This window comes from Neofelis nebulosa, chromosome 9 (genome assembly GCF_028018385.1).
Source record: "Neofelis nebulosa isolate mNeoNeb1 chromosome 9, mNeoNeb1.pri, whole genome shotgun sequence".
NCBI lineage: Eukaryota > Metazoa > Chordata > Mammalia > Carnivora > Felidae > Neofelis > Neofelis nebulosa.
In genome coordinates this window covers 93339759-93351955 of record NC_080790.1, presented here as the reverse complement: position 1 = coordinate 93351955, position 12197 = coordinate 93339759, and the positions used below count along the sequence as shown (strand labels likewise).

Sequence of the window (12197 nt, the reverse complement as noted above, 5' to 3'; positions counted from 1 at the left end):
AAAGACGCCTACTTAGGAGCTGCGTTTATCCTTAATCAAACAGGAGGCCCTGGCAAACCGATCAATCTCTGGTGAAGTAAAAATACTATACTGAGAAAACGTATTCCTTCTCCAACGAACGCTTATTAAATGCCTACTTGGCGCAAGGCAAAGGAGCACCCCATCTCTGGAACGGGGGCGTCGCGCCAGTCTGCTCTTGCTCGGGGCCCACCGCCCAGCCAGATGCCTCCAGATGCGCGGGCCAGGCGCCGGGGCAGGGGTCCCCGGACCCGCCCCTCCGGCTCCTCCTGGGTTCGCCTCCGGCCAACACAAGTCTCTGAGAGATGCCGGTTCAGCCGTGGGGAAAAGAACAAACTGTCCTGCCGCGGCGGTGACGGCCCTCCTCCAAAAGAGGCCACGGGACCCCCGCAACAACGCAGGGACAGCGCCGGGCCGGAGGGGGCGTGGAGGGGTGGGGGGGCCCTCTGGGGACCCCAGGAGATATCTGGAGGGTGCGCTGCGGCTGACGGACCGCAAGAGACTGTAGAGGTTCTGGGGAGCGTGTGAGGGAGAGGTCTGGGGGCTTTAGGGGATGGGGGACACGCAGGGGTGCTAAGATCCCCTGGGGCGTTCTTGGGAGAGGGGTCCCTGGGAGGCTCTAAGACTTAGGAGCTCTCTGGAGGATGTATGGGAAATGAGGGCCGCTGGGCGTTCCAGAGGTGGAGGGGGGATTCAACAGGGCGCGCATGGGGGTCGGGCAGCTAGGGAGAGGGCCTGGGAAGGAGACCCCTTCAGGGCACGCGCGGTCTAGCGCTCACCCAAACAGCCCTCGGAGGAAGGAGTGGGAGGCCTTGACTCTCTTCTCCGCCTCCGCCATCAGCTGCACCGCCTCACGCTCCTTCCCCGCGCTGTCCATGTCGCCTGCTATCGCCGCCACAACCTCCTAACCTGGCTCGGATGCGCCTTCCGCGCTTTCACCCTCCTCTCGCAGCAGCCCGTCGCGCAGGCATGGCGCGCAAGGCCTACCGGGACTTGTAGTCCAAAGCTGGTCACTGGCGGCGGAGATGCGCGAGGCCTCAACTACAATTCCCAGAAGGCCGCTGAGCCGGGCCGGGTGGAGATCTGAGCTAGCGGACTAGCGGCGTCCGGGATTTCGAGATGGGGGGTGTGACTCTCTGTATGGGTCTTAGTCCAAGGTGAACTTTAATCTTTCAAGTATACGGGGAAATGGAAAATGCCCCGTGGCTTTCCAGTAAGGATAACCTCAAACATGCAGCCTCACGTTGGTTCAGGAATCCCTGCTCACCACGACTGATAACCTGGCAATGGGATGGTTGAGCAAACGGAGGATAACAGATTGGAACGTTCAACCTACGCCCCAATTTTGCAAAAGGGAATGTAACGCAGCCACCAAAAGCAATTTCATTAACCATGTGATGCCTACCCACCCACCCACCCGCCAGCAACAGCTGGCAGAGAGAGCCATTTTTATCTCCAGAGCAAGGCGTTTAAGAATGTAATCATTTTCCCCAATATAAATTCAGAGTTATTTTTCAGTCCCCCCATATTTCAGCCTTATGTTGGCCCTCTCCTCCTTGGTTATAAATGAGTTGCATTTATGCTATATATGCGTAATCCACTCTTTTAATTGACTGAATTATTTTCTATGGATGGGAGGCTTTGAACTCTCGTATCCTTTACATGGTGCTGGCCATAGGGGGTGAGTCTTCTGGAGCACAATTCTGCCTGCCAGGAAGACTATCCATAGATAGATGCTATCGTGTGCCAACAACTTCCAGGCCTGTCCGGGAAGGAGGTGTTTTTTTGTTTGTTTTGTTTTGTTTTTTGCTTTTGTTTTTGTTTTTGTTTTTTTTAAATACAAAGTCTAGACCATTTATTTGGCAATGCTAAAGCAGAGGTGGTGAAGCAAATATGAAAATCACTGCCAAATGAGAACTTGTGACAACATTAAACTATTAATAAATACACTGTGGGCACTGGAACACAATATATATCTAAGAAAATGAAGTCTATCTTTAGAGAGAAAGACAACAAGGGTGAAACTCCTTGAAAGGTAACTAAAGCATAGATCGCAGAGTTCATACATTGAAGGTGCTCTAGAATCACTCTATCAGATCTTCAAGCAGGTTTACTTACTATTACTACATGCAATACTCTAACTTCGAAATCCCAATTTGTGTGCTTTTGAAGCAGTATTGGAGAAGAAGGAGGCAGGAAATTAGAGGTGGCAGTAAATGCAGGAGTAATGAGAAAAACTGCAAAACTGGAAATAAGCACTTGCAAAGCAGAGCAGTCCACAGGGATTTTCACAGAGTGAGGCCAACTCAAAAGCTCTTAAGTGCGGCATCATTATGTTGAATAAAGCAGCTCCCAAAGCTGGCCCAATGCAGAAACTCCAAAGGCTGTTCAAGAAATACTGATTCCTAAGCCCCTGGCTTTTTCTGTTGGGATCTCCTAAAGTTGAGATCTAGGAAATGTACATTTTAAAAGGAACTCTCTGCTGCTATTGTCAAGCACACAGTTCTAGATTTTCAAATCTGTGGTCAGCTCAAAAGGAGATGGAATGGACTGCCTCCTCCAAACCAGAACATGCAGTTAAGAGTGGCAGGGCACATAGTGACATTTTTTATGTTTGGGTATTTCCTTCATTCTCTTCTTTCTGTCAGGCACATCCTTCCCCAGTCCACACCCAAGTGGCATAAAAACTTCAAGCTGTAATTGTTGTGTAGAACACATGTTTCTTCTCCCAGAGGCTAGATTAGGGGATGTGGCAGGGCAGCGAGGCAAACCTCACAGAGTGAGGATGGCTGAGAGACAGATAAGGAATCCACCAAGCAGGAGAGAAATGGAGACCTGATCTCATGTGGGCCAGGGAGGGCGTGAGGCCCTCAAGTAGGAGCTGTCCTAGAGTAGGTCCAAAGGATCTACACCTGTGCTGACCAGGATGCTGGCCACTCACCACAAGTGGCCATTTAAATGTAAATCAAATAATATGAAATCAAATGTAAAATTTCATTCATCAGTCACACTAGCCACATTTCAACTGCTCAATGGCCACATGTAGCTAGTCAGCTACCATATTGGACTACACAGATACAGAACATTTCTATTTAAAGCATAACCTAGTGGACAACGCTGACTTAGATATACTTTGCCTTTCAGCAACTCTGGGCATTTAGAAGAAAAGATTTCAGACTGTTTCTGAGAAGATGGAGCAGGAAAGGAGAAGCTTGCACCCTGAACCAGGCAGAACCAAGCAGGATCTGTAGGTCTTCCCCTATGATCAGGGTAGACATACAGACATTTAGACTGAATGAACACACAGGAGGTTAAATTGGAATGTCAAGTATCCCTCTATTCACCCTGAGAGGTGGTCTGCAAAGGCAAGGCTGAAGCCATCTGAGAATAGCCAGCTCTAAGAGAGGCAGAGTCAGAAAATTATCTGTGTGAAAAACAAGATGTGGCCATCTTCACGTGTTCACAGTAGAGGGTGCAGCATGGCTAGAGTCCTGAGTGGAGACTAGCACCAAGGGAAGGTGCAGAAGGCACAAATGCATTGTACTTCCAGGATTGCGTGGGCTGGTGTCTTCAGTGACCAGTGCAGGTGCCCAGTGCCCTGGGTGAGTATCTCCCTAGAGCTGAGTGTAGCTGGCTCCTGCTACTACTGCCCTACCCGCAGCTGAACAGCAGGTACCAGTTACTAAGTGGTACCAGTTCATTTAGTGTCACCCACCTCCTTTCCCTCTGATTCTAAAGTCTGTAGGAAACTTCTGGCCTTGACTAGCATTGGGTGTTTCCATGCCTGTGGGTCCCAACTGCCAGCACCTGGAGTTCTCCTAAGTGTTCTCTTTGGCCTTCCAGCCTGCTCTGCTTGAATGCTGGAGAAGTGGGGAGGATTAATTAACTACGCTAATAGGGGAATTAATGCCTCTTGGCCTTCCACGAGCAGCCCTCAATCAATGAGTGTTGGAAAATTCGAAGATAATTTTCTGGCAGGACATCTCTGAGCAATGTTTCACACTGTCTTGTGTAGTTTCCCAGTGGTAATGAGCCCCACTCATTACATACAGTAGTGCTCACAGGAGAAGGTTGCTAGTTCTGTACTCTTTATTGACTTTCTTCCCTTGCCTCTCCCCATACTCCTACCAGTGCTGCCTTCTGGTGTCACCTTCCAGGAAATTGCTTCCACTGGAATCCTTGTCTCAAGGTCTACTTCTGGGAGAACATAAACTAAGACAGGGAGTGTATGCAGTGACGACCAATAGGCATAGTCTGGTGCCCATGCACAGTCGTGGTGTTCATTACAAATTCATAAATCAGCATTGTCATCTGTGGATAACTGTATACTTGGGGTTCTGGTTGCCACTTCAAACTTAGTGGTGTCAAACTACAATGATCATTTATTAGTATCATCACTTGTGGTTCTGGGAGCTGACTGGGCTCAGATGGGTGGCATCTGAGACCCCATTAAGTTGGGGGTCTCTCTTTCAGGTAGTAGCTGGAGCTGGGGTCACCTCAGGGCTTTCTGCTAATGCTTGCTGCCTGGGATAGGAAGACATGAAAGACCAGAGCAGCTGAGGCTCCTGGTATTTCTCTCTGAACATTTACATGGTGTTCAGGGCTCCAAAAGTGATGGGGGGAGGGGAGCCAGGCAGCTGCTGGATTACCTTTAGGACTTAATCTCTGAAGTTCCAAGGCATCATTTCTGTTTCCCTAAAGCAAATAGCTCAGGCTCACCCATATTCAAGGGGAGTGTCTCTAAGGATTTGCAGATGTGTTAAACCCCCCAGAGTTACATTCAAGGGAGCCAGTCCCCACCCTGGTTGCATTGACAAAACTGTGAAGCTACAGCCCCCAGGCTGGGGAGCAGCCCCTCACCTCCAAGGGCCTTCGAATCCCTAGAGGGTCTGCCCCATCTTCAGCTGCCTCCTCCAGTGCTATCTCAGCTTCACTTCTGTCTGTAACCTAAGAGTGGCTCAGAGGCATTGGAAGGGACAAGGCCAGGGCTCCTCTAGTGTTGTCCCCTTTAGAAGACAGGTAAGAAAATAATTCATTCCAGAAAGCTCTTCATCAGAAAGCATCCAAGTAATTAATTAATGAAAATAAATGTTCCCTATTCATGTTGATGAGGTTGGGCTTCTGTACTTTGTGCAGCTTTGAGGATAGAATTTAATTACTCTATTTACAGTGATTATTTTCATTTTCCTCGTGGACTCGCAAAACCTGAGAGCAATGAATGGGAAACTTCAGGGGGATAATTTGATAAGTGTTTTTTATTATATATTTTTTAAACTTTCAAACAAACAGTAGTTAGTGTATGTATGTGTGTGTGTTTGAGACATTTCATGCTGTGTTGAAATTGCTACAAATATTCCTTTGTTGATATTATTTACCATTTTCTTGAGAAATTATTCTGTAAAATTTAGACCAAAGAATTAGAAAAGGCAAAATTAAATATACAAAGTATCTGTTAGAGGAAACATAGAAGATAGTAAATTAAGTTCAAGTAAATACTTCTGAAAAAAAAAACATTATGTCATTAATTAATGTTATTCTTTTCATTAACTGATTTGAAATTCCAGAACACATTTTGAAATTAACTGGATGTTTTTAAAAGTGGCAAATGGTACCTGGGTGGCTCAGTAGGTTAAGTGTCTGACTCTTGATCTCTGTTCAGGTCATGATCTCAGGGTTTGTGAGATCCAGCCCTGAGTTGGGCTCCGTGCTGATAGCACAGAGCCTGCTTGGGATTCTCTCTTCCTCTCTGCCCCTCCCCTGCTCGTGTGCTTCTCTCTCTAAATAAATAAATAAACTTTAAAAATGGCAAATGGATATAAAACAAAGATGCCCCAACTTTTTTTATATGATAAATTCTAAGACCTTTCTCCTATAGGCTCAATATGTTTCTTCCCAGAGTTATGGTTCTGAGCTGTAGGCACAATGGCTTACAGAGAAAAATGGTTTATTTCCTGGACCATTTTGATTTCCTTTCACATTATTATTTTAATTTAATTGATTTAAACTTCTTTAATTAAAATAAATTTTAGGAGAATTCTTTTCTATTCATTTCTATTCATTTTTATGTATATGTTTCCTATCAAATCTTTATTAAACCTATAAATATGCAGATATTATCACAGTGTATATTTGTATTTTGTCTGTTTAGGAAACATAAGCATTTTCAAGATTGCTACCAGTCTTTGCAATGAATTGTTGATGGATAATAGTTCTTTGCACAAATTTTATATAACCCTTTCCTATTATGACACATTGGGGGTTCATCCTATTTGCTTATTACCAAAATAGTCGGGTTTGTCCCAAAATGAAGAAGGCGTTTCCTATCAGTGGTCACACGGTCACAAGCTTATTTAGGGTGTGGTGCTAACATCTCTTCATACTCAGTCGGAAAGAACTGAGCCTTCATAAGCCCACTCTGCACTGTTGTAAATACAATACAAAATGCTCTGCATTTGAAAATACAGTTAATGCTCAGCATTTGTGGATTCTATATTTGTTTTTAAATTTTAATGTTTATTTATTTACTTTTGAGAGAGAGAGAGAGAGAAAGAGAGAGAGAGAGAGAGGCTGAACAGGGGAGGGGCAGAGAGAGGGAGACACAGAATCCAAAGCAGACTTCATTGCAGAGAAGACTAGCAACTCTTCTAGAGGATTAAGATCATCTTGCAACCCTGTCAGCACAGAGCCTGATGCACGCCTCAAACCCATGAACTGTGAGATCATGACCTAAGCTGAAGTCAGATGCTTAACCAACTGAGCCACCTACAGGTCCCATATGGATTCTATACTTGTGAATTTGCCTATTCGCTAAAATTTATTTGTAATCCCCAAATGAATACTATGGCATTTCTACAGTCATTTATGGACATATGCAGAGCAGTGAAAAATTGGAGTGACCTGATATACATCTTTTCAGCTTAGGCTGGACAAGGCAACATTGTCTTTTTTGTGTTTGTTTGTTTGGTTTGTTTTTGTTTTTGTTTTTATTTTTGGCTTTCATAGTGTAATAAGTATTTTTCTCATGGTCTATTTAGTGCCATGGTTTCCATTTTTTTTGTACTTTTTTGGTGATTTCACTATTTTAAGTGACTTCCAAAGAATGTGCTGGAATGTGTCTTCCTCAGCACAAGAAAGCTATGCTGTGCCTTCAAGAGAAAATACATATGTTAGATAAGCTTTGTTCAGACACAAGTTATAGTGCTGTTGGCTATGAGTTCAATGTTAACTAGTCAAGATGTAGGTCAAATAAAGTGTCTTTAAATAGAAATACATATAAAACAAGGTTATGTGTTAATGGGTTGGCAAAAATGTGACCAGAAACTCAAAGGACCCAAACTTGTGCTCTCCTTAGATGCAATAGTTCAGTATTTGTTAACTCAGTGTTTATGGCGACTTTATAGACCATATTTATTTTGATTGATGAAAATTAGCTGTATACTGGGAGGCTTTCTCAATAAAGAAAATGAAATGAAGCCAGATATAGAATCTCTCTTTCCCAATCCCTAAAAGGAATAGACAAAAAAAGTAAAAGACTACCAACTCTTCTATAGGATTAAGATCATCTTGCAACCCCTCTTCTCCATCCCAGTCACTATCCTGCTTTATACTGTTCTCTGCCCCAGCATGCTGACCTACAGGGGCTCCATCAATAGGGTCCTGTGTCTTCTGGCATCTTGTTGCATTAGGCCAGTGAGATGCCCAGCATACGATGGAGGGCAGCAGGTGAGTGAGATCATGGCATTTGTTTCCCAGTCCTTCTGCAGGGTGGTCAGCTGAGGCTCTCTGATGTCTAGATCGCTCCCCTCATCTTCCAGCAAATGACAACCATGTGCCCTGGATTCCCTTGCACCTGCAGCACTGTAAGTACCTCCAATAAATAAACCTTCCTATAGTGAGTGTACCTCTGTTTATTGTGGGGACCCTGATTGACACGCTCCCCAGCTTGTTGTATGGGGTGTAACCTTGAAACTCAAACTATAAAAGTCTCATATGAGAAAGGAAAATCTTGGGCCAGTCTTAGTCATGAACATGGATAAAAGAATTCTGAACAAGATATTAGCAAACACACCATGCACAAAAAATATTAATGGTTATGGACATAAGTGTGAAATGCTTAACTTTAAAACTTTTAGAAGTTATTTTTTGCTTTTTTTAAATTGAAGTATAGTTGACAATGTCACATGAGTTTCAGGTGAAAACTTTTAGAAGTTTTAAATGAAAATACAGGAAAGTAGCTTCATGACCTTGATTTCCTAAATGAGACATCAAAATTGCAAACCATAAGAGAAAAAAATCAATACATCCACTCCATTAAGATTAAGGATTTCTTTTCACTAACATAGCATAACTGAAATGAAAAGACAAAACCACAACCCAGAAAAAGATATTTACAGTAAATAAACCCCAAAATAATTATTACTAAGGATAAATAAATCCTACAAATCAATGGAAGGCAAACAACCAAATAGAAAAGATGAGCAAAGGACTTGAACTTGAAGACTTGAAGGTTACAACAAAGTTTTGGCCTGCTTCAGCATTGGCCGCTTGTTGTGTCAGAAGATGGAGGAGTGCTCATGGAAAACAGCAGTAGAGCAGGAGACCAGAAGCTGGAGCACAACAGTCTGCAGAGCCTGCATGCCTTTTATTTGTTTTTGAAATGAGACGTGATGGTTACTTAAATGGCATAGCCTGCTAAGGAGCTGGTAAACTAATGCTGCACAAGTGAAAACAGCTGCAGAAAGGACAACAAAAGTAGGGCTCCTAGGTGGCTCAGCCAGTTAAGTGTCTGACTCTTGATCTCGGCTCAGGTCATGATCTCACAGTTCTGAGCTCAGGCTCCGTGTCAGGCTCTGCGCTGACAGTGCAGAGCCTGCTTGAGATTCTGTCTCTCCCTCTCTCTCCCTGGCCGTCCCCTGCCCATGCTCTCTCTCTCCAAATAAATAAATAAACTTAAAAATCAAAAGAAAAAAAAAAGAAAAAGAAAAAGAAATGAGACCAAAGGCTGCATGAAGGATGATGGCCTGCCAACAAACCATGCCACCCTGGGTCCCCAGATGGAGATCCTACAGAGACAGTGAGAATGTTCTGTCTCTTGTGACATCTCTGACATTCTGAGCCTCATGGTTTCTCAGGTTTCCTTGTCTGGAAAGAGAAAATGTACACTGAGCCTTTTGGGGCGATGCCAGCTCTGAGCCATCTGTAGCACTACCTTGTCATTGTTGGCATTCTGTGCCTGCTGCTGGCCTGCTCCCCAGGACCAGCGGGCATCTCCAGCCAATGTCAGCCATGTCCTTCTGCTGCAGCCCCAGGATGAGGGCTCAGGGGCTCAGGGCTGCAGTGGGGGCTGCTGCTGGTAGCCTGGGCAATGCTTCCTTGCAGCTTCCCTTGGGAGAGTACTCAAACAGGTACCCAGACGGCATATTGCTCCTTGCTGGGATGGCTTTGAAGGGTTTCTGGTGACAGGGCAGGTCTCAAATAGATTTTCTTCTTGCCAGGGTAATATCCAGGTCAGCAGCTGGTTGAGAGCAGGACAAAGAAGAATTTATCAAACAGTGCTTGAATGAATGAATGAATGAATGAATGAAAGAAAGAAATAAGGTGGGAGAAAAACCCAAATGAGATCAACCCTGCTATTTACAAGGGCATATTTGTTCTCTGAGAGTTGTCACATCATCTTCTCTCAGCCCCTATGATGTCAGTGGTGACAGGGATAGAGAGAGGGCAGGAGGGGGGAGATCACAGAAAATAGCCTGGAGCCCCAGGGAAGTTCTACCTGCTGCACCTCCATGGCTTCTTGGAGGAGGTTTCCCCTTCTTGAAATAGTCAACATGATTGAGCCCTGTGTGCCAGGCACTATGCCAGGCACTTCTGCACCTTTTACAATAATCTGATGTATTTACTATTATATAAATTTTACAGATGAGGAAACAGACTCAGAAGGTAAAGCAGCTGCCAAGCAACAGTGGAAGGGCTGCCTCACATCTGACTCTGCTCTGCATCTCTCCGACCCCTCATAACAGCTCCAGACTCCACAGTGAGAACAGAACTGACCAGCCTGGATGTCTGGACTCAGCCTGGCTGGGTAGGGGATGGTCTACTTGGCTATCTGTCCTGGAACATGCCTGGCATCCTAGGGCATGAATTCTCACCTGCTAGATGACCTCCAGGTCCCTTCCTGCTTTGGGGAGCAGTGGCACTACACTTCAGGTTTCCAATCAGAAGCATATCATGATGAACAATGTTTTGACCAGGCTGATGAGTGGTCTATGCCAGCCCAAGGGAGTTGGGATCAAGGAGGAGCCTAAGAAGTTCATCTGGGGTGGAGGGTCAGGAATGATAAGATGTGGTTTTAAAAACCACAGCCAGGAAACTCCCCATTTCCAAACTCCTCAGCCCACACAAGCAGAACCTTACTGTCTGCAGTGATAAGACATATTCTCCCTCTATTTCCTGCTAATTTTTCCCTGGGAGCAGCCTGACAAAGAATTTCCAAGCCTGGTTGGCAATAGACAAAACCAGGAAGTTGTGCAGCTCACAGATAGCTCCCCATACATTCCCACCATGTCACCCACAAACCATACAGCTGTAGGCTGATGGAAGACAAATTCCATGCACTTGCCGCTATGACTGCTCCAGCAGTGGCACTGCTACCAGGTTCATCCTGTGACTCAGAAGGCCAGGTGTTCTGGGTTCTTGGAAAGATGCTTATTCTTTCTTAAGCACCAACTACTAACAAGGTTGACTGTTTTCCTCTGGATCGTGCAGCAGCAAATGAGAAGGTGGCCTAGGCCCAGGAAGGTGGGAGGGGCTGAGGTTCAGGCCTCAATCTTCTCATACTTGCCCCTCTGTGGCTCTGGATAAGGCCAGTCTTTTCTTTGCTTTTTATATTTAATATTTTTTTTAAAGTTTATTTGTTTATTTTGAGAGATACAGAGACAGAGTGAGGGAGGGAAGGGCAGAGAGTGAGGGAAAGAGAGAGGATCTCAAGCAGGCTCTGTGCTGCCAGCACAGAACCCAATGTGGGGCTCAAACTCACGTCCCTGAGATCAAGGCCTGAGCTGAGATCAAGAGTCAGGTGCTTAACTGACTGAGCCACTCAGGTGCCCCTAATGTACCTTTATTCCATGGAAAAAAATCAGGGTCCCTAGTTCCTCTTCTCCCACAGCTGTAACCAGGCAACACAATTTCCTATTATTTGATGAAAGTAAATAGATTCTCTATTGTCTCCTTGTTTAGTGGACATGACCAGGCATATATAGAGCCAGGACCTCTACCTCCCCGTTATTCATGGACATAATCAAGTTTCCTGTTTAATAGTAAATAGAAAATATATATATTGGTGTCTGCCTCTGGTTCTGGCACAGAACTGAAACTCTTGTAATTTCCTAAGTAGTAAGAGAACTAAGAGCATCTTTTGTTCTAATATTTGGTCTTTAACCCTGGTTCCTGGCATAGAACTCCTGAAATTTTTGTATTTCCTAGGTGATAGGAGTGCCTTTTGTTCTAATGAGGTGACTTTAGATGGGTTCCTGGATGGAGGCTGGCCATCACACAGAACAACCCATGTTTAGAAACTTGGAATTTTTAGCCCTGTCCCTCACTCTCTTGAGAAGGGAGAAGGGCTAAAAATGGAGTCAGTGATAGATCATGCCTACATGATTAGGCCTCCATAAAATCCCTAAAATATAGGGTTTGGAGAGCTTCCAGGTTGGTCATCATGTGAAGATACCAGGAGAGTTGCCCTCAAAGATAGGGCATGGAAGTCTTCCCAAATACCTTGCCTTATACCTTCCTTCCATCTGGATGTTCATCTATATCCTTTGTCATATCCTTTTATAAGGTAACTGGTAAAAGTGTTTCCCTGAGTTCTATGAACCAGACTAGGAAATTAATTGAACCCAAAAGTGGGCCATGGGAACGTCAGGTTTATAGGAAGTTGGTCAGAAGCATAGCTGACAACCTGGAATTGCACCTGGCATCTGAAGGTGGTGGTGATGGTGGGGCAATCTTGTAAGACTGATCCCTTCACCTGTTTACAGGCAGAGTGAACTTGTAGGACACCCAGCTAGTGTTGGAGAGAATTGCTTGTTGTGGGGAAAACCCCCACATATTTGGCAGCCAGAAATGTCAGAAAGTATATTTTGCAAGATGGAAAATGATACTTATGGGAGAAAAAGACC

The 12197-nt window shown here is 44.8% G+C and overlaps 1 protein-coding gene across 5 annotated transcripts in view; it reads right to left on the bottom strand.

Annotated features, from left to right (window-relative positions):
* The window catches only part of NAPB (NSF attachment protein beta), a 41059-nt gene extending 40071 nt beyond the window's left edge, over positions 1–988 (bottom strand). For 2 of the 5 annotated variants that reach the window (XM_058684720.1, XM_058684723.1), the window contains exon 1: positions 798–985. In XM_058684720.1, the coding sequence (XP_058540703.1) occupies positions 798–895 (98 nt within the window). In that variant the 5' untranslated portion in view covers positions 896–985. Of the gene's footprint in view, positions 1–797 lie in introns of all 5 variants that reach the window. The other 3 variants (XM_058684721.1, XM_058684724.1, XM_058684725.1) reach the window with 3 other exon arrangements.
* Between the last annotated feature and the right edge of the window lie 11209 nt (positions 989–12197).